Below are 22459 nucleotides of genomic sequence, written 5' to 3'. Positions count from 1 at the left end.
CACTAGACGTGCCGACACACCAGTGCCTGGATTCCTGGCTGGGATTCATCAGCCTGCTCCCCCCACTGCCTCCAGTGGGAATGGAAGCTTTGGTCCCCTCACGCCTGAATCCAGCTGGCCCTGGACTATGAGGGGTTGTCACAACTGGAGGTCACCCAGTGGACTGCAGACCCAGGGCCACCAAGCCCAGTTCGTTCCCTCTACTCCCTGCTCCAGCTCAGCAGCTGCTTGGCCCGGTTCGAGGCCTGGAGGAAGCTCCCCCTCCACGAGCAGCCCCCCGGCTCTCCCTGAGAAGCAGGCCATCTGGGACAGGAAGGTGCAGTTAGGATGCTGCACGCAGGCCAAGCGAGGCCTGGAACGCAGGCGTCCCCCGGAGCCAAAACACCAAAGACATCCACTGTGGCCTGTCCGTAATTAACCATGAGTGGCCCTGGCCTGAGTGGATGCCCAGCTCCTGAGGCCTGTGAAGCCCTGGGGAGGGGACACTGTGAGGGGACCTGGGGTGGACCAAGTGTGAAGACAGATCAGCAGCCAGGCCCGGGCACAGGCTTCCTCAAGAGTCAGGGAGGGGCTGGGGCTGGGCTCAGTGCTAGCGCGCCTGCCTGGCACGCGTGAGGTGCTGGGTCCGAGCCTCAGCCCCATATAAAAAGAAAGAAAGAAAATGAAGGCATTGTGTCCACCCACAACTAAAAATATTTTAAAGAAAAGAGTCAGGGAGGGGCTGGGGCTGGGGCTGGGGCTCGGGAGTGGAGCGCTCACCTGGCACTGGTGAGGCCTGGGTTCCATCCCAAGCACCACGTAAAAACAGATAAATAAACAAATAAAAGGAAAGTTATTAAAAATGGTTAAAATGGTAAATACTGATTTTAAAAAAACGTCAGGGAGTAGGGCTGCGGTGTGACTTGGTGTGGAGCGCTTGCCCAGCACATGTGGGGCCTGGGTTCCATCCCCAGCACCACAAAAAAAATTTTTTTAAGGAATTCCTGGGGTGTCGCCCACACTTCACCGTGACCCAGAGCCCCCACGTAAGGAAACGGCCCACACCAGCGTTCACCCAGGTCCACCTTTACCCCCAGCAACCTCACTGAGTCCTGCGCGTCCACCCATCGGGCAAGACTTCTCCCTGGGACCAGGCACTGTCCCCAGCCAGCAGGACAGAGGCTGAGGAGGGTGAGGAAGCACAGGGAGGGAGCCCGGAGCAGGGAGGCTGGCAGGTCCAGCTGGAGCGCCCTGGCACACAGGGCCACCTGAGCAGAGGGAGGAGGCCATGTAGGGGAAAAGCAGGGAGTGGGTGGCCAAGGAGGTGTCATTAGGGCTGGGAAGAACAGTCCGGGGGAGGCCCAGCGAGTGCAAAGACCCTAGGGCTCAAGGGCAAGCAGGCCAGCAGAGAACAGGATCAAGGGCAGGCTGCCCATGAGGGAGCCAAGTGGAGGGAGGGAGGCGAGAGCCTGGGGGGGGTCGGAGCCCACCAGAGCCTCACCCTGCACCGGGCAATGCGGGAGCAGCTGGGATGTGGCTGGTGACCCAGGCCTCTGCCCTCAGAACCTCTGTGTCATAGCTGAAGGGCTGGGACCTTGACCCTGGCTGCATTTAGACAGATGGGTGGGCATCCAGGCACAAAGATGACACCCAAGAGAGATGGGACCTAGAGACCCACCCTCTCTTCTGGGTTAAGCCCCAGGCACACTTTTGGCTTCCCAGAGGGTCCAAGAGGGGTCACCTCCACCCCTGCACATGGCCTCTTACACATACAGCTGCTGAACAGCCCCAGACTCCCCCTCTGACCCGCATAACCCAATCACAGACGCTCCCTGCCCGCTCCCTCCTGACAGCCCCCTCCTCACTATCCAGCCCCAGACAGGAACATAAGGCCACATCCCAGAAAGTTCTGAAAGGCGTCAGAACTGTCCCCACATCATGTTGCTCCACCTAAGGATGATGTCCAAACACTGACCGAGGGGGCAGGGACAGGGGTCAATCCCCAGACCCTGTCCCCTCAGTCACCTCCTCTAGTACATCGACCAACACAAGCCTCTACAGCTGCTCTGCCACCACCTCGTGCACCTCTGCTCCAAGGTCAAGGCCGGCCCAGGAGCACCCTGAACTCCCCAGGCTCTTCCCACGCCCTGCCCGGCCCTGCTGCCCTAGAAACGGCACAAGGATCCTGCCCCTCCAAGTACCATGCGGAACCAACAGAAGCCCTGCAAGGTCTGCCCACTGGGGGGTGAGGTGCACCCGAGGCCTCAGGGGAGGCAGCAGACGGGTGGCAGCAGCTGGAGCCACAGCCCGGCTCCTAGCACCAAGCTGCAGACGAGCCTCCCATGACATGAGGACCCTGGAACAGGGGAAAGGGGACAACCAGAGGCCGAGGGACATCTGCAAGGTAGGACGTTGAGGGAGGGAAGTCACAGTGCGGCCTGCATCTGCTCTGTGTTGGGGTGCTGGGGACGAGGGCGGGCACTAGCGAGGTCCTGCAGAGACCTGAACAATGGCAGAAGGGCAGCTGCCACCGGAACCCAACCTCAGTCCACGCGCCCCACGGGAGGATGCCAAGGCCTCGGGCCAGCTCACGTCCAGTTACCCTCCCTCCCAGCCCCACCCTGCGGAGCCTCCATGGCTCCTGGCCAAGCTCTTCCCACCCCTCAAACTCAGCTCTCCAAGGACTCAGGCCTCGGGACTTCTCACGTGTCACCTCTTCTGTCAGCCACCTCCCCAGAGCCTCCCAGACCTGCTTCCAGAACGTTCCCTGTGATGCTCACAGGATCCTCCTCTAGCCCAGCAGCCCCTCACCAGGTTCATCATGTCCCTGATTCCTCCTTCCACACCCCTGCTCAAGGCCCTGGAAGAAGGCACAGTGATCTCCCTGCTGCTGGTATCACAGCCAGAAACCCGGGGGTGGCCCCGTTTCAGCTGCCTAAGCCCTGCGTCCCCCTCACCCAGTCTGCTTACCCACACCACCATCCCTCCCCAGGTTCTCCTCCATCCAAGGCTGAGCCTGGGTCTCCCCTCCCCCACCCCACGGCCTCTTCAGGACCACGGCCAAGCTCCCCACTTGGCTCCCAGGGCCCTTCCGGATCTGGCTCCTCTCCCCTCCCTTCCCACCTGGCCCTTCTAGGCCTCTGGGCCTCTGTACATGCTGTTCCTCCACCACCCAAAGACCCTTCCCCTCCCCCTCCTGCACCAGTGACCGAGAGTCCTTCCTCCTGTCCTACTGCAGAGCCCTCCTCCGCTAAGCAGCCTGCTGTGGACAGCCAGCAGGGCAGGCGATGGCCCTAATGGGTCCACAGCACACCTACTCTGGAGGCCGAGATGTGAGGATCACAAGCTCTAGGCCAGCCTTGGCAACTTAGGGAGACCCTGTCTCAAAATAAAAATTTAGAAGAAAGGGCTGGGATGGAAGTCAGTGGTAGAGCATTTGCCAAACATGTGCAAGGCCCTGGGTTCAACTCCCGGTACTGCAATCACGCAAACACACACACACACACACACACACACACACAGAGTTCAGACAGCACAACCCAAAACTATCTCCAGACTCAATACATTCCCCATCTAAACCCAAACAACATTTGAATAGAAATTTTAAAAAATACACCCTAAAATTCACATGTAATCTCAAGGGACCTCAAATAGCTCGGGCAATCTTAGAAAAAAAAAAAAAACAAAGAAGGGGGACTCACACTTCCCAACTTCTAAACTTACTATGAAACTACGATAATCAAAACAGTGTGGTACTGGCACAAAGACAGACATATAGACAAAATGGGACAGAGAGAGAGCACAAAAATAAGCCCATATGGTCAAATCATTTTTTGACAACAGTGCCAAAACAATTCAATGGGGAAAGGACAATCTTTTCAACAAACGGCTCTGGAAAAACTGGATTTCCATATGCAAGAGAATGAAGCTAGACCTTCCCTAACACCATAGACGAAAATTAACTCCCAACAGATCAAAGGCTGAAAGTTAAAACTGTAAAGCCAATAAACGTTAAAACCATAACTCCGTAACTGTAACTAGAACTATGAAACTATAAATCTAAACTACATTTAACTCAAACTATAAAAACTTTTAAAAGTAAATAAAGGAAAAGCTTCATAACCGTGGATTTGGCACTGATTTCTTGGATCTGACACCAAAAGCACAGGCAACAAAGACATACATAAATTGAACTTTGTCAAAATTAAAAACATTTGTGCGTCAGAGACACAATCAACAGAATGAAAAGGCCCCATTCCCATGGAACAAGAGAAAATCTCTGCAAACATACAGTTGATAAGGAATTAGCATTCAGAATACATAAAAGGACAACCCAACCCAAAAACTGGTTTGCAGAGGACTTTGACAGACATCTCGCCAAATAAGATACTTAATTGATGGCCAAAAACACACAAAAGATGTTCGGTATCATTCACCAGCCAGGAAATGCCAAGGAAAACCACAACCAGATACCACCTCACACCCCCAGGATGGCTATTATTAAAAAAAACAACAACAAAGTAACAGTGTGGAGGATGTGAAGACACTGTTGGTAGAAATGTAAAAAAGGAAGACTGCAGCCCCTGTATAATTACTTCTTGGTTTGGGGGTTTTGTAGTGGTGCTGGGGACTGAACCCAGGGTCTTGCACAGGCCAGGCAAGCCCTCTACCACGGAGCCACGTCCCCAGCCCCCGCAGCCCCTGTATAAAAGAGTATGATAATTACTAAAAAAAAAAAAATCAAATACAGAATCAACACACACTATAGCCACCCCACTTCTGTGTATACCTGCAAAATCCTTCAAAGCAGGGACTCAAATGGACATTTACACAGCAATGTTGGCAGCAGCATTACTCACAAGGCCCACTGCTGGAAACAGCTCAAGCGTTGGTCCATCAATGGATGAACAGATACTCAAAACGTGACCCATGTACACACCCCCAGCCCTATTTTGTATTTTATTTAGAGACAGGGTCTCACTGAGTTGCTTAGGGCCCTGCTTTTGCTGAGGCTGGCTTTGAACCTGCAATCCTCCAGCTCAGCCTCCCCGGCGCCTTGGATTACAGGCGTGTGTCACTGTGCCAGGCAGCATCCAGTCTGAAAGAGGAAGGAAATCCTGACCCAGGCTACAATGAGGATGAACCCTCAGTCAAGCAAGCCAGTCACAGATGGCAACATGCAGGAGGGTCCCAGAGTGGTCACATTCACAGAGATGGAAGCCGGGATAGTGGCAGCCAGGGCTGGGAGGTGGGAGTGGGGGCTTATGTGTGTGGAGGGGACAGGGTTTCAGGTGGAAAGGTCGGAAGTCCTGGAGAAGGATGGTGGCCACGGTTACACCACATAAAAGCACTTGAAGCGCTGACCCGTCCATGTTATGTGAATTTTATCAGAATAGAAAAGGGGGTCTGGGGGCACAGCTTGGTGGTAGAGCACTCCCTCACAACCTCAAGGCCCTGGGCTCCATCTTCAGCATTAAAAAAAAAAATTAATTTCTCTGGAATTCCTACCAGAAAACACACCACCTCAGTCCTACTGCCAGGAAACATTAGCAAACTACGATGAAGGAGTTGTACAAAACGTTTGGGCAACACAGGGGTGAAGGCCAGGGGTGAAAGAGACATCAGGAACCGTCAGAGGTCAGAAGAGTCCACGGAGACACTTCCACTAACGCCACCTGGAATCCTGGAGCAGTGGAAGGGCAACGGGGAAACGTAGGAGAGTCCAGCGCAGCCTGGGGGGGAACCTGGACCACCTGCAATCCCAGGTGACCACTGCACCCGGATCAGCACACGAACCTAGGTGAGGGAAGCCAGGGGAGGGGCAGCAGGGACTCTGGACGGTGTCTGCAATTTTTCCCCAAGTCAAAAACCATCTCAAAAGAGAAGAAGTCAACACAGGGCGCCGGGCCCACGCCGGTAACCCCAGTGGCTTGGGAGGCTGAAGCGGGAAGATCAAGGGTTCAAGGCAGCCTCGGCAACAGCGAGGTGCTAAGCGACTCAGGGAGACCCGCTCTCTAAATAAAAGACAAAATAGGGCTGGGATGTGGCTCAGTGGTCAAGTGCCCCTCTACTCCCCCAAAAAATAAAAATAAAAAACAAAAAGGTAAAAGACATGAATAGTCACACCACTACCAAATGAAACTGAACAGGCCAGGGCTGTGGCTCTGGGCAGAGCGTTTCCTAACACGCGTGAGGCACGGGGTTTGATCCTCAGCACCATGTAAAGATAAACACATAAAATACAGGCATCTGTCCATCCACAACTACAAAAAAGAAAAAGAAAGAAACTGAACAGAGATGATTCATAAACCAAGATGCCAGGTGCAAAGGTGAACAGGGCGAAATCCCACCCTCATGGCTGCACAAGTGGCACCCAAAGGCCAGCCTCAGGCAGAAGGGCGTCCCTGTAGCCACCTGCTGCATGCCAGGTGGGCAGGTCCGGGGCCAAGTGCTCTGCCCAGGGAGTACCGTGTGTGCCCGGGCCATCTCTCCGGGGGCCTTACTAGTCTCCTCCTTGTGCAGATGGGAAACTGAAGCCCAGAGGGGAGGGCTCATTTGGCAGGAGGTGGCAAATGTGGGGTTTAAGCAGCAGAAACAAGCCACTCAGCCAGGTGCTGGGGGCCCTAGGATGGGATTCTTGGGGCCCAAGTGGCCTCTAGCACCCCAACCCTGTCCTCTCTGTGTCTACTGAGCCTTCTGGGAAATTCACTTCCCTGCAGAACTTAGCTCTGGACGCGGCTGCCTGTGGGCCAAGACTGAGCTGAAGGGGCCCGAGCACCCAGCGGGGGTGTATTCATTCTGTAATTTAATGAGCTACTCCTGTCCTAATATAACCACCAAGCCCACCAGCCTGGGAGGACACAAGGATCCCCACAGCGTGATGGCAGCAGGATGCTCACAGATGCAAAAGGACCCAGCAATTAAGGGCCCTGGGAACTTCTCCCTCTGGTCACTTGAACACTGATCTTGACCGCAAGTGAAGAGAGGCCTTCCAGCAGACACTGGGGGCTCAGCAGCCGCCGCAAAGCTGGGCAGCAGCTCAGTGTGCTCATGATGGGGACATGCTCCACCTCTGCGTGTCCCCATCATGAGGGCCGCCAGCAACGCAGAGGCAGCCCCAGGTGCCCAGCCTGGCTGTGCTGACACTTCCTCCCAGAAATTTCTGGGTGAATGATCAACTGGCACGCACCCTCCCTCCCTCTGCACCCAGGTGAGCAGTGCTAAATGCACAGGAGAAACGGGAAGCGCTTTGATTTCTCCGGTTTCAATTTTAATTGATGTTTGGAAACACAATTTTTTTTTAATCAAGGTGTGGGCTGGAGGTGCAGCTCAGCGGACACGAGGCCCTGGGTTCCCTTCCCAGCACCACCAAAACCGAGAAACCAAGGTGTGGCAGCAGAACACACCCGCAGGAAGGGCAAGCAACCTGCAAAAGTCCTCAAGGAAGCCTCACCCCGGCAGGGAGCCCCTGGAGCGGGCGGGGGTCTTGGGGAATGGGGTGTTCACGTACACGCAGCAGACGGCCCACAAACAAGAATGCCCATCCCCGGGCTGGGGGGTGGCAGTGTCCCCGGGGCCATCTCCCAGTGCTGGTCGCAGAGATGCAGTCCCTCTGGGGTCAACGCCCCACCCACCCCTGCCTCAAGCTCCACCTCCTAGGAAGGGCAGGCGCGGAGCAGGGAGGACATCCTACATGGAATTAGGACCCAGTGTCTCTGCTGCGGAAGTGATGTTGCTCCACATGGGGCCACCAGGGAACAAAGTCATGGCCAATTAGCATAAGCCTCCCCTTGTCATCGGTCCTGGAGAACTGAACTCAAGACTTGGGTGAAAAACCTGTGGAATGATTCAGGAAACTTACAGCACATGTCACAGAGCCAATCAGACTTGGCCCAGCCACCCCCACCCAAGTCACACAGCCCCAGCGCAGGCCACCTGCAGGGGATACCAGCCCTAGCCCACTCCCAGCTTTCCTGCACCCACCTGCATTCCTCTCAGGTTTGTCCCCATGTGGCAGCCATAGGAATCTTATACTAAGCATCAATGTCACGACACCGTCCTCAAAACCCTCCCTAAGCACGGCACCACCCGGTAACCAGATCCCAAGCCACAAGGCAACATCCACTGAGCCCAGACAGGACTGCTTCTCCCTGTGGGAGGCCTCCTGCTTATCATCTCGGTCACCCTTGTTCCCCAGGCTCAGCTCAAACATCACCTCCTTCACTTTCAGAGCCGTATCCTCAGGGGACAAGGCCAGCTGGCTGCTGGTGTTTTCTGAGCATTCCCTAGAACAAGGTCCTTATCTGATTTGACCTGCAAGGCATCTCCAGGGCCTAATACTTAGTAGGTGCTCAATTAACACAGACTGACTGACCAAAGGAATGGAGTCCCAATTCAATCCCAGCCGCTAAGGGCAACATCATTCAGAGACCCTAGTGCTGCTCGCATTTCCCCTAGGGAACCCAGCGGGTTGGGCGGGTGCCACCACACTGCCCCAGGCCCATCCCACCCTTAGTCCACAGGGGTCTGACGGCCTGTCCTGGAACGGGAACACATTGTATGAGTTGGTAAAGACTCAGGGCTGGGTTGAAACAGTTCCAGAGATGGCCGTGCTACTCTCCCGGCTCAGGACACCTTAGTGGCTGGTACACAATCAATCCTGCACTGAGCCCACAACTCCAGGCCATGTGTGAGGAACTAAGGGGGGACGCCTGAGCAGCAGCGGGAAACCCCGCCTCCTAGAGACCACCACCTCGGAGGCTCTGGAATGACCTCAGGCAGGTCAGTGCCCGGCTGCTGCTGCAGCCTGCTGAGTACCCTCTGTGCGACCCACCGAGTACATGCTGTACACCTGCTGAGTACCTACTGAGTACCCACTGCGTGCCTCCAAAGCACCTGCTGAGTGTACACTACGCACCCACTAAGTATATGCTGTGCACCTGCTAAGTGCCTGCTGACTACCTGCTGTGTGCCAGGCAAATGTCTGTTGTATACTTGCCAAGAACCTGCTGCATGCCCACCCAGTGCCCACTCAGTGCCTGCGTGTGTTTGCGGGCGTGTACCCCAGAGCCTTAGCGGCAGTGAACAGAGTGCACATCCACACACCAGGCCACACTCAGATGCAGAGAGCTGCACAGAGACACTGGGACCCCCATTTCCCAAGGACAAAGCCCAGCCCAGATGGGACATCCTGGAAGGAAGTGAGGAGCCGGCTGAGGGTGGGCACCTACGAGATGGCCCTCCACAGTGCCCACGCTGCAGAATCCTCCATGCCCATCTGAGAAGCTGAGGACGCCGCCCTGGCCACGCTTCATTTCCTTTTGGCAAATAATAAATATTGACTCTCCGTGGCCTCGGCCCTGGAGGCACGTGGTAGCTTCCTTGTTTGGGCACCTGGACCCCCATCCGGCCAAAGCACCGCAGTCAGACGCAGCCAGGGAAGAACACCCCCTTCTGCCCTGGGCATGCTGGATATGGTGATGAGGAGAGGAAAAGGGAGGAGATCAGAGAGTACCCCAGCCCGGCGGGGAGCCTGCTCCATCCTGTACCCTGGGGCCTGGGGTCCCCATTCTCCCAGGAATCCGCCGCCCTGGCCTCCTGAATGCCCCCAGTCCTCCTCCCAGCCAAGGCACCCCTCCTCCTACTGCAGGGGATCAGGGACACAGAAGTGGGGCCATTCCCAGACAGGGACCCTGCAGAGCCTCCCATGCACATGCGTGTGTAAGAACACACTCAAAGAATGTGCGGTTCAGGAAAAGCCCAGAGCGGCCGTGCCAACGGGCAGATATGCACCAGGCTCAGCATGACCCGAGGTCAGCTTCAGAAAAACCTGGGCCCTGGGGCCAGACACAGGTCCCAATCCCTACTCCTCACATCCCAAGCCTCGCGACCTCCCAGGCCTCAGTGTCCCCTCTACGCAATGGGCTCTTTTTCGTGGGTTCCCACAACAGTCCGCTGGGTCCACACTACGTGGACTCTAGCAAACCCAGCTCCTGCCACTCCTTGTATGGCCCTGGTGACTGTGGCCATCCCACTGAAGCCTCTCATGGCTCCCCGTAGCCCACACGCTCAGGGCCCTCACCACCTGCCCAGCTTCCTTCCAGCTGCTGGCCCTGGGCAGTTTCTCTCTAAGAGCCATTTCCTCCCTGCGCGGTTCCGGCAGCCGGACTGCCCTGCCCCACCCTGCCCAGCTGGCAAGCCCTGGCTGTGTAACGCAAGAGGACGCACACTGGCCGCTGGCTTGGTCCAACCGGGTCAATCCTAGCTCGCCTCTAATGCTGCTGATCTCCATGCCATGAAGCAAGAGAGAGGCTGGGTCTGCCTGTGTCGCTACATGTTGCAGGCTTCAGGGTGGCCCTCAGGTGACTGTGGCCTCTGCCCAGCCCTCTCCCACACTCACTCAGGCAGGGACCGCTCACGGGGCTTCTGGCCGTGCCCTGCTGCCACTCAGAGCCAGGTCGCTCTCGGTGGTGGGGGCCGTCCTGAGACTGTAGGGCTCGAGCAGCATCTTTGGTCTCTACCCACTCAATGCCAGGAGCACCCCCACACACCCCATCGTGACAACCAAAAACGTCCCAGTGCTGCCAAATGTCCCCAAAGGCAGAATCAGTCCTTAAGAACATGCCACTTTCCATGGAGTGATGTCGTTTCTTCTTTTCTTTCTTTTTTTTTGGACTGGGGACTGAGCCCGGGGTGACCTACCACCGAGCTACATCCCCAGCCATTTTCACCACTTACTCTGAGACGGGGTCTAGCTACATTGCCCAGCTGCCGTGACCTCGTGGTCCCCCCGCCTGGCCTGCTGGGATCACAGGTGTGCGCCGGCGCCCAGCCCAGCTGCGGGTCCAATGCTCCCGTGGCAAGAGTTCAGGCCACCCCCCTCCTGCCAGCTGCCCCCAGTGTCCACGTGGCATTCCTGATGTGGCTTATGGAATCCCGACTGAAACCAGAAAGCCAGCGACACAGAGCACAGCTGACCCAGCACAGACTAAAGAACCCTCAGCCCCTAACAGTAGGACCAAAGGGCCCACGGTGTGACAGGAACCCAAGGGACAGAGCAGAGATGTGACTGGCCAAAGCAGGTGTTATTTGGCGCTGTGCTCTAAGGGGCTAAACCTGGGGACAGTGAGGAGGGAAGACATTCCCTGGCTGTAAGACAACTGGAAGCTGTCACCCCAGGACTGGCCAGCTAGCTCACCCCAGCCCAAGGTGAGCACCCTCCTTCCACCTAGGTGACCCAGAGGCCCAGGCCCCCAAGCAGGACCCGTGTGGCAGACTCTTCAGACCTCCACCCAGGACCCCAGCCCCCACTCCAGACAGCAGAAGCAGAGTCCTGGGGAGCCTGTCCCTGTCCCTCCAGACAGTTCACAGGCCCCAAAACCGGGAGGAGTGCCACCTGCCACGCCCTCCCTCCAAGCCCCCGCCATCTCCAGCCAATCCTCCTCACTCTCCAGGTCACCGGGTCTTGAAGACACAGTAGCCCAGGGGCCAGCAAACACCTGGGCAGACCACGTGTCAACAAACAGGCGTGGCCCGTGTTCTAATAAAACTTTATTAGGTGTAGCTAGCCAAGGCCTGGATCTGCGGGGTAGGATAGCAATCTGGTGGGTCCCAGTTGGCATTCTGTGTTAGACGATGGGCCACCAACGTGCCAGCCCACGGGAAGTGAGGCCCTGGAGAAAACTGCCTTCAGGGAGTGCTTGCTGGTGGACCCGGGACGGCACGGAGACAGGTCTAATTGTGAGACTCAGCCAAACTACCATGCCGGTCCCTCAGTGGGGACACCCCCCTCCCCACCCGGTCACCCTATTCTACACATGCTGCAGGTTCGGAAACTCTCCTCCGATCCCCAGCGAAGGCGGGCCTGACTACGTCCTCTGAGCACTGGCCACTTGGTTAGGTCACGACGCACAGCAACCCCCTCCCAGGAATCTGCCCAAGAGAAGCAAAAAGGATCCCGAGTAAATCCTCACATGAGACGCTCACCACAGCCCAAGGAGGAAACGACCCAACGTCCACCAAGAACAAAGGGAGCCAAAGCAGGTGAGCCATGCCTGGAAAACACCGGTGAACCTCGAAAACAGGGCGCTGAGCGGCAGGAGCCACTGGAAAGGCCACACGGTGTGAGTCCACTGATACGAAATGTCCAGAACAGGCGACTCCACAGAGCACGAGGCACATCAGTGGCTGCCGGGACCCGGGGGAGGGGGACGGGGAGTGACCGGGCAGTGAATGCACAACCTTGTGAATGCACTAAAGCCACCATGTCTTTTACCAAAATGGTTAATTTACTGCGAATTTCATCACACACAAAAAAAAGACACCGTGGCGCCCGGTCTGCCTCCAAGGCTACCCGCAGAGGAGCGCCAAGACGTGTTCTCGGGCTGGTGGGGGCACCCGGGAATCACGTGTGGGGTACATGAATGGAAAGGCCTAGAGCCGGGTTAGGGTCCCCCATGAGAGCCTCCTTCCTGTGGCGAGCCATCAGATGAACCAGGAGGCTCCTCTGCATCCCCTGAGAACCGGCACCAGAGTGCACTCCAGGCCCAGCAGGCGTGGCCCTGGGAAGCAGAGCTGCGCCCAGCCACCACCTCGAGGCCATGACGGTGAGGGGCAGGAGATGCTGACTCCCAGGTCCAGGTCCCCAGAGAAACAGGGCTTGGCTCCGGAAATCGAGTCACACAACAAGAACAGCACTCCCCCACAACCGGAAGCTCCAGTTTGTTTTGTGTGTGTGTTTGGTGGGTTTGGTTGCTTTGAGAGGGGTCGCACCAGGTTGCCCAGGCTGCTCTAGAACTCCTGGGCTCAGGTGATCCTCCCGCCGCAGCCTCCCTCGCAGCAGGGACCCCGGTGCCCTCGTTGTGCCAGCTGCCCGCTGGTTTTAATCCTTGCTCCAGACCGCCGCTGCATGCTGCCTGGGGCGCACCCCAGCTCGGCCTCCTCCCAGAAGGATGCTCCGCAGGCCTCAGCTTCCCCATCAGCAAGATGGAGGGAAAGCAAGCTCCTTGCTGAGGCGTTAAGCGGCACCAATCTAGGAGTAAATGACAGCCACGGGGTGCGGAACAAGGCACAGGGCTCCTTCAGGGCACAGTGCAGACTTCTCCTCCGAGAAACCTCTGCTGGCGTGTCCCCCACCCAACTCGGCACACAAGCCAACACCGTCACCCAGCACCCCTGCCCTGGGCCCAGGCCCTGTGGTCAGCTCCCAACCAGAGGCGACCCCTACCTGTGGCCCTGGTGTCCACCGTCTGTCCCTCTGTCTCACTCACTATCACCCTGAGCTCAGTGTGGGGCGAAGGCCCCTGTTTCCATAGTGGGTGAAGGAAGGGCCACTCCCACCACAGAGCCAGGCGGGAAAGGCCAGGCACCTCAGCAGCTGCCAGCCCGCCTCAGGGAGGTCCCCACCAGGCAGGAGGTCCCCACCAGGCGGGAGGTCCCCACCAGGCGCAGCTTCTGCAGGCTCTCTGCCTCGGACCCCAGGGAGCCTCCTATGGCCACTGTCGCAAATGACCACAAACTGGGAGGTGTGAAAGGACCCAAATTGACTCTCCCCCAGTTCTGGAGGCCAGAGGTCTGTGACGAGGTGTCGGCTGGCCACCTGCCCTTGAAGGCCCAGGGCAGTATCGTCCTGGCCTCTTCGGCCTCTGGTGCTCCTTGGCTTGTGGCCACCTCACACCAGTCTCGGCCTGTTTTCACGAGGCCTTCTCCCCTGTGGCTGTGGCACGTCCTCTTTTCATAAGGACACCAGACACTGGCTTGCGGGCCACCCTAGATCCTGGACGATCTCTCCTCGGGCTCCTGACTCTGATTACAACTGCGACCCTTCTTTTCCGACGAAGGTCCCCCTCACAGGTGGGGGCTGGGAGGTGGGAGGTGTTTTCCTTGGAACCACCGGCCACCCGCCATGGCGGACAGCTCACAACCTGGGGGGCTTTGGAGGGGCAGGCAGAGCGGCGAGGGCGCCTCATCCTGTCCTCTCATCAGAGTGGCTCAGGGAGTCTTAACGTGCGCCCCGAGCCGAGGCCACAGATGGCACCGGGGAGTGGAAGCAGCCAGCATGGAGGCCTCCCGTGCCAAGGTGTGACTGGGGGCCACGATGGGGGGCCACCTCCACACGCCACTGGTCCAGCCCCTGCTGCACGCTGCCTAGACCCACCAGTGCAGGGCCACCACATCACAGAGCAGGACCAGGAGACTGCAGTCCCTCAGTCGTGACCAGGTCACCCTGGGCTGCTTTACTGGGGAACTTTGGCCCAGGTGCTGTGGCCTGAGACACTCAGTAACCAGTGAAGGGCTGGGGAGGTGGCTGTGGCAGAGCCTCGCACATGCGAGGCGCTGGGTTCCATCCTCAGCACCACACATAAGTAAAATAAGGTATCGTGTCCTCTGCAACTAAAAAATATAAAATAAATAGATAAATAACCAGGAAGCCTTGGCCAGGTGGTGACACACCCCAGCCCTATCCCTAACCCTTCCCATCTGACCCCCCAGCCCAAATGCCACAAAAATCCCTTGCTCTTGGTCACCCCCTTTGGGAGCCACCACCCCCGTACTGGCTGCCTGAAGCAGCCACTCAGCCCACACCTCCCCCTTCATGGCTGTGGCCATCTTCTAAGCCAGAAGCATCCTCGGGGGGTACACAGTGCTACCATGGGACCCTGCAACTCCACTCCCCAGCACAAGGCCAAGGACGTGAATGCCCACAGCTGGCAGATCCCCAAAGACAAAAGGGTCCAGCGGGAAAAGTGAATGTGACAGATCCACATAAAAAGTATAAGGTTCAGTTACACCGAGGAATAAGTGACGGATGGAAGGGATAGTTGTGCAACACTGTGACTGTACTTAATGTCACTTAATAGTACACCTCAAAAAGGTTAAAGCAGCTAATTTTATGTTACATATACTTTGCCACAAAAAAAATTTTTTTGGCAGAGTCAAGGATTGAACCCAGGGGTGCTCTACTACTGAGCTACATCCCAGCCCTTCTAATCTTTTATTTTAAGATAGGATCTCGTTAACTTGCTAAGGGCCTTGCTAAGTTGCCAAGGCTGGCCTCAAACTTGCAATCCTCCTGCCTCAGCCTCCCAAGTAGCTGGGATTACAGGCGCGTGCCACTGCACCTGACAGCCACAAATTAAAAAAAAAAAAAATAGGAATGAAGCAGCAATCTTTGCTACTTCAAAAACACGGTGCTGAGTGACTGAAGCCAGACACAAAGGCCACATGGCGTATGATTTCATTGATATGAAATGTCCCAAAGAGGCAAATCCAGAGAGACACAAAGCCGATTAGTGGTGCCAGGGGTTGGGGAAGGGGAGTGGGGAGTGACTGCTAGTGGGGGTGGGGTTTCCTTTAGGGGCACAGAAGTCGATGCTGGGCGTGCAACTGTGAATATGATCACACCACTGCAAGGTGGGCCCGACGCTGTGCAGAAGGACAGTAGTCCCTTGGCATCCCAGGGGCCTGGATCCAGGACGCTCCCAAAGGAAACCAAACCCACAGATGCTCAAGTCCCTGGTAGGAACCAGCGTCGCCTTTGCATAGAGCCAAGGCACTTCTTTCTGCAGAATCTCCCTCATCTCTCGATGACTTCTGGCACTGACATGACGAAATTGCTGGGAAAAGTCACCATACTGTATTGTGTGGGGAACAAGGACAGGGAAAAGGTCTGTACGCGTTTGGTTCAGATACAATTTTCATTTTCCAAATATTTTCAATCCCCTGTTGGTGGAATCTGAGGACACTGAGGCCGGGGATGCGAAGGGCCAACTGTGACAGGAATGAGCAACAGACGGGCCGCGGCTGAGCCTCGCGGGCTGTGTCCCCAGGGTGAAATCCAGGCCTTGCACCCACCTCTCCTCCCCTCTCCACCCACGCCCGCTGTCCCCCCCCACCTCTGAGTGGGCACCCTATGTCGCCCTCCGTGCCCCCAGCCGTCCCCTCCCAGCACACCGCTCCCTCGCAGTGACAGCCTCCTTCACTTGATTCCTTCTTCTCCCCCCAAATCCACATCAGCTCCCCAAAAGCACAGCCCTGGTGGACCTTGAAAACCACTGGGTCACCATACACCCAACACAGTCCCTGGGACACACTAGACAAAAAAAATTGTCACTAAGTGAAATGAACGAGTTGCCCCAACTTTACAGGTCTGGATTCGAGGCTCAGAAAGGTTGTGAAACCTGCCCTAAGCCACACAGCAGAGCGCCACAGCTCTCCCACAGGAAGAAAGGTAGCAGCTCACCCTGCTCAGGCCTGCACACCACACCAGTCCCTCTACCCAACACCCTGGGGTCCCCCGACAGGGACGTACTCATCCGGGTAAACCCCTGCAGATCAGCCTCCTTCGCCTGCAAGCACCTCAGGCAAGCCCACCATCGCCACGGGGAGCCAGGAGCACACACAAGAGGGGGCTGGCCGTCCCTAGACTCACGAGAGGAGCAGGCGCTGACCCGGCCACTCGAGTCCATCCACAGGTGTGAGGGAAGCCCTGGTGTCCGCTGCAGGAAGGAGCTCGACACAACCCAGCCACCGAGGAGCGCAGGCGGGGACCTGTGTCGGGTGAGCCCACTCACCTACAGGCCACACAGACACAGAGTGCCTGCTAGTCCTGGTCCCACCTGCCCAGGCGGCACAGCCCACGGCTGCACGCTCAGCACTGAATTCTACCCAGCCGGGTACAAGGCTCGAACCCTGAGCACCTCCGGGTCACTCTCCAGTGGGAGGCTTCTCCGCCTTGGACACCTGGAGCCAGACTGCTCTCTGGGTGGGGTGTGCTGTCCACTGAGGGTTCTCAAGAGCATCCCTGGCCTCCATCCCCAGTGCCAACAGCCTCCCTTAGTCGGGATGATCAAAACATCTCCAGATATTGCCAAGTGTCCCCTGATTCTGCCACCCCCCACTAGTAGAAAACATTGCTTTGTCTCTAAAAGTTTGTTGTAAACATACCTCAGCCTGGAGTCCAGCCCCCCCCCCCAATGTAAAGAATGCAACAGAGCGCGCGGTGGGAGATGGAAAATGGACACCAGTGTGGACAGAACCACCAAATGCATACTTTAAAAATTTTTTCTAAATTCACTAACCAATGAACGGATAAACAAATATGATGTGTCCATCATAGGAATATTACTTAGCCATAAAAAAGAATAAAGCACTGACACACGTTACAACATAGATGGACCCAGAAAATGTCAGGCATGCCTGGCGAAAGCCAGACACACAAAGCCACACAGTGCAGGATTCCATTGATACAAAATGTCCAGATTGGGCAAATCCACAGACAGAAAGCAGATTAGTGCTGCCAAAGGCAGGGGGAGGGGGAGAATGGGCTGTGACTGCTAATGGGGACAGAGTTTTCTTTTGAGGCAATGAAAATAATCTGGAATTAGTGGTCACAGTCACACAACTCTATGAATTAACCAAAAATCACAGAACTTTTTCACTTTAAGCAAGTAAATTGTATGATATATGAATTATATCTCAATAAAGCTGCTATTTTTATCTTTTCTTTTTTTTTTTTTTTTTTGTAATCAAGGGCACTGAACTCGGGTGCTTTACCACTGAACTACATCCCCAGCCCTTCTTATTTTTTATTTTGGGACAGGATTTTGCTAAGTTGCTGAGGCTGGCTTTGAACTTTCAATCCTTCTGCCTCAGCCTCCCAAACCACTGGGATTCCAGGCGCCCGGCTGGAGCTGTTCTGTTAAAGAAATTTTTTCAACAATAGTCCATTTCCAGCCCTATGCAGAAACCAAACTTCCAACCATGATGACACCACAAACCTAGTATGACCCCTTACTTCCTGTCACACTACAAACATTTGACACCATGTGCTAGAGATAAGCCGCATACACTCCTGCTTCAGTTAATTGACCTGTGGATGCCACTCAAGTGGCACACTTTCTTTCTTCTTCCACTCATTCATTCGTTTGCCAACCACCTCTTTCTCCACATCCTAGAGGAGAAACAGACGGGGCCTGCTCCCTGAGCAGGCTCTTGCAATGTCTGCCGACATAGCACCAATCTGCTCTAAATGTGTACACAGAAATGAAGACACACATCCTAGCCTGCAAGGCCACCTTCTTGGAGAGAAACAAGCATCTAATTATAAAAGAACACGACCCCAAAGTTCCACCTAAGGAATCAGAGATGGAGGTAAGTCCACCTGCACCAGTCAGATCAGTGGCCGAATCCAGAAACCAGGGGTGTGGGTGCCTGCAACTCCCACACCCACCTCCTCTTAGATCCCACAGTGCAGGATGGGGTCTCACCACTGAAGGACCTCAGCAGACATTTGCAGCCACCTGTGCACAGCATGCTCTCCTCCTTGACCCCCAGGAAGGTCTTGCTAGACACACTTGGGAGGAAACTAAGGCCATGATCACTGGCCTACAAGAAGAACCGCTTCAGACCCCACCGCCAACACACCCTGCTCCAAGCCCGTGGCAGCTTCCCAAGTGAGCCTGGCAGAACCTGGCCTGCTCCTGGATGCCACATGCACCCAGCCACCTGAGGCAGACCTATCCTCCCACCCTCATCCTGAAAGGGCCCCTGTCCCCCTAGGAGAACATCACCTGGTCCCCAAAAGTTCCAGGACTCAGCACAATTTGCCTTCTTAGGTCCCATCAGGACCCCGTGAGGGAGAGCATCTGACCTTTCCCTCACCTGTTCAGGAATGAGAGATACCTGTCCCACCCCAGGTCCACAAGTGGGGACGTCTGTCCCTCCCCAACACCCAAGAAGGGCACAGGTGACCGTGATGTAGAGGCACCTCTCCCCCTCAGGTAGCAATGCTGTGAGAGCACCTGTACTCCAACGCCCAGGTAAAAATGATGCCGACAAGCAGCACTCAGCCCCTACACCTCAGCGTCATCCTGTCCCCCCAGGTAGCAGTGACACGGGGACATCTGTCCCCTCCAGGTAGTAATGATAGGCGGCATCCGTCCCCCTCAGGTAACAACTGATGTAGTGGTACCTGTTCCCTCCTGGTAGTAACGAGGTAGAGCCCCTGTCCACTCCAGGTAACAATGATGTAGTGTCACCTATCCTCCTAAAGTAGCAATGATGTGCTGACACCTGCACACCTCAGGTTTCTAGGATGTGGGGGTACCCGTCCCGCCCACGACGCCCGGGGCACGGGGACACCTGTCCCCCTCGGGCCGTGCCAAGCCCCGCCTCCGCCACGCGCGCCCCGCCCCCGCCGCGCGCCCCCCCCCGCCCCGTGCACGCGCCAGACACGCGCCCCCTCCTTTCTCCTCCCCCGGCCCCGAAGGGTCGGCGCGGGCACCCCCTTACCCGCGCGGCGCGCGTCAGGCTCAGGTCCTTCATGACCTCCTCGAAGGCCGCTGTCTCCTCCGCCTGCTTCTGATTGTGCAAGGCGATCTTCTCGCTGAATTTCCGCGGATTGTTCGAAGTCGCCATCTTCTCGCCGCCGCCTCCTCCTCCTCCTCCTCCACCTCCTCGCCCCCCCACTCGCTCGTGCCACAGCGCAAGCGCCGGCCGGGCCCACGGGCGGTGAGCACTGCGCAGGCGCGCAGGCGGTCGTGAGCGCGGCGCAGGCGCAGAAAAGAGACGCGCGGCGCGGGGGCGATAGCGCATGCGCGCGCCTCGGCGGCGCGCTTCAGACCCACGGGGAGGGAAGAGGGAAAGAGTGGGAATTTCGGCGCAGGCGCTCTGATCCGCTGCCTGACTCGCTGGACAGCGGCCGCGTGGCCGTTGGGCAAGATCCAGAAATGGGCCGTAGGGCTGGAGACCCCCAGAGCGAGTCATCCTGACCCACGCACTCGCGTTTCACAAGGGTGGCAGCAGGCACGTCTCAGGGACAGGTGGCTCCCGGAGGCAAAGCCTGGACTCGGACCCAGAGCTCTGAGACCAGTTCAGAGCTACATTCATTTCCTTTTTTTCGAACTACATTCATTTCCTTTTTTTCCCTGGTTTTGGAGTGTTGGGGTTTGAACCCAGAGGCTCAAGCATGCTAAACAAGCACTCCACCTCTGAACGCCATCCCCACCCTTTTTCTTTTTTATTCTGGGAGAGAGAGGGTCTAGCTCTTGACTGTCCTGGAATTTGGCATTCTCCTGTCTCTGCCTCATGAGTTGCTGGGACTATAGGTGGATGTCACCCCCACCTGACAACGACATTCACTCTTTATGAAGTACCTACTATGTGCCAGGCAAACTAGGGTTTGAGCATGGACAAAAACACGTGAGCCCTGCCCTTTGGTGCACCGTTGGGGAGAGAAGCAAAAATAACCCAAAGACACCAGCAAGAACATCTGGAAATAAATGTGTGGAAAAATAAGACCAGTGACAGGCCAGCTTGAGAGCCACACTAAGGAGAGGCTCCTATAGCCACCAGGGCCAGGGAAGCAGGGCACATTTGAACTGAGACTTGAGCTCACCAGCAGCCCCAGTTCATATACCTGGAGGTCATCCTTAACACCTTTCTTTTCCTTCCCCCCGCCCATTGAACCAGCCATTCTGGACACATGAGCCAAAAAAAACTGAAATTATGAAACTTCAGCCTCCTCTGTGTATTTCTCCACTTTGGTCGTGTTCAAGGATTTCTGCTTTGCCATGGAGTGTTAACAGAAGGATCTAAGAAATTCCACCTAGACCTGACAGTAGAAGTTGGGGACAGAGTCTCACCAATGGCAGCAGGGGTGACCTAGAGAAGCAGGAGTTGCTCTGCCATCTAACTATCCCTCCCGAATCAAAAGGACCTCAGCCACCATATTGAAAATCATATTCAGGGCTGGGGATGTGGCTCAAGCGGTAGCGCGCTCGCCTGGCATGCGTGCGGCCCGGGTTCGATCCTCAGCACCACATACCAACAAAGATGTTGTGTCCGCCGAGAACTAAAAAATAATAAATATTAAAAAATTCTCCCCCCCCCCTCTCTCCTCTCTCACTCTCTCTTTAAAAAAAAAAAAAATCATATTCAGGAGGATCAGGGACTTCAGAGAGGAAGCCAGGAGGAGCGACCAGAAGGATTTGGGGGAGCTTTGGACAACAAGCACATTTGTACTAGAGAGAGATGACAGAGGGAATGCTGATTATGGGGAGACGCCAACACTTTCCAAGAGTGCTTTTATTTGCTCTTTACAATGGGTCGATAAAATGTCCATATTAAATACATTTATATACATAGATTTGCATTTGGAATGGCTCAGGCCTTTGCTGCTGCCCTGTTTTTCTTTCATGTTCATATGATTTTGAGCATTTCATAGACTTCACCTCTTTTTGCCAAACCACCCTTCCCCACCCTTTATGACATCAACAGTGATCCTTCTGGGAAACCCAGTCAGACTTTCAGCATCTGAGGTGTGCATGGGGCTGTCCTCACTGCTCTTCCTCCCTAAGACATGTCTCCCTAAGATGGAAGTTTTGGCCAATCAGCACAGCCCCTTGCTCTGGCCATAATGCTTGGCTCAGACCAGACAGTGCAATGTAATTCTGGAATTTTTGTTTGAACCATGGAAAATGAAGACAACCCTCCCCCAAGACTAGTACAGGTCTTCAGTGCCAGAGGTCACCGTATATAGAGGGTGGGCCCATGCAGAGAGGATAACAGAACCAAAAGGTAGCAACAGACATTTTCTGAGCTCCTGGATCCAGCTGTGCCTGAAGCTAGACATCCTTGCCTTTTCAGTTATATGAGCCAAAAATGTATTCCCTTTTTTGCTTAAAGTGATTTAAAGTCCATTTTTCTATCCCTGGCACAGATGCGACTGCAGCTTCTATGCGTCAGGTGCAAGGCAGCATGCTATAAATGTGGCATCTAGTTCTTGTTATCATCACTTGAGGTCAGAGATGAAATAGAAATGGAGCTGGGACAGGGACAGCAGCTTCCCAGAGCAAGTTCAGCATGGGAACCAGGGCTAGAATCTGTCCTGACAGTAGAGCTCAGCTTCCTTCCTCATCCCAGGTTTTGTAAGGTTTAAATGAAGTTAATGCATGTCACCTGTTTGGCTCATAAGTGTGTATTAAATATCGGTTACCCTAGTCACTCACATGCATCAGCAGGAAGCCAGTTTCTGGACCCAGAAAGATAGAGGAGGAAAGATTTGGGAGGCAGCAGAGGTTGCTGGATATCAACAAGGGGCCACGCCCCCACATTCAGGACCCAGGCCAAAGCTCACCCTGCTCACCCCCATTCACCCCAAGCTGGGCATGTAATTTGATCCTTCCCCAACCCTGGAGATGAGTCAGAGGAAGCTCCCGGCTGCTTATTGCACAATGGCCAGACAGTGACCAAAGCCCTCCTTCCTGCTCCCTTGACCCCGGGGCAGGAGGAGGGCTACCCCCCCACCCAGGACCCATCCTGAGGTCTTCACTCCCACCTTCATCAACAGAAGTCACTGCTGCCCAGCCAACCAGTTCCAGTCCTGAGCCCCCAAAGGCCTGTGCGCCCTTGACCCCCCCCCCAGCCACCCTGTCCTCTTCCCCTGTGCTGCTCCCTCTGCCTGGACTGCTGTCCCCCAGAT

At 55.8% G+C, this 22459-nt stretch overlaps 1 protein-coding gene across 11 annotated transcripts in view; it reads right to left on the bottom strand.

The window, feature by feature from the left end:
* CRTC1 (CREB regulated transcription coactivator 1) overlaps positions 1–19452 on the bottom strand; it is a 69496-nt gene extending 50044 nt beyond the window's left edge. For 8 of the 11 annotated variants that reach the window (XM_081287033.1, XM_081287042.1, XM_081287043.1 and 5 more), the window contains exon 1: positions 19270–19451. In XM_081287033.1, coding sequence (XP_081143159.1) covers positions 19270–19395 — 126 coding nt within the window. In that variant the 5' untranslated portion in view covers positions 19396–19451. Of the gene's footprint in view, positions 1–19269 lie in introns of all 11 variants that reach the window. The other 3 variants (XM_081287044.1, XM_081287037.1, XM_081287039.1) reach the window with 2 other exon arrangements.
* Between the last annotated feature and the right edge of the window lie 3007 nt (positions 19453–22459).

The sequence above is a fragment of the Spermophilus citellus genome (assembly GCF_964194105.1).
Source record: "Spermophilus citellus genome assembly, chromosome: 3".
NCBI lineage: Eukaryota > Metazoa > Chordata > Mammalia > Rodentia > Sciuridae > Spermophilus > Spermophilus citellus.
The sequence above is the reverse complement of the archived record's forward strand: the minus strand, read 5'-3'. Positions and strand labels throughout refer to the sequence as shown.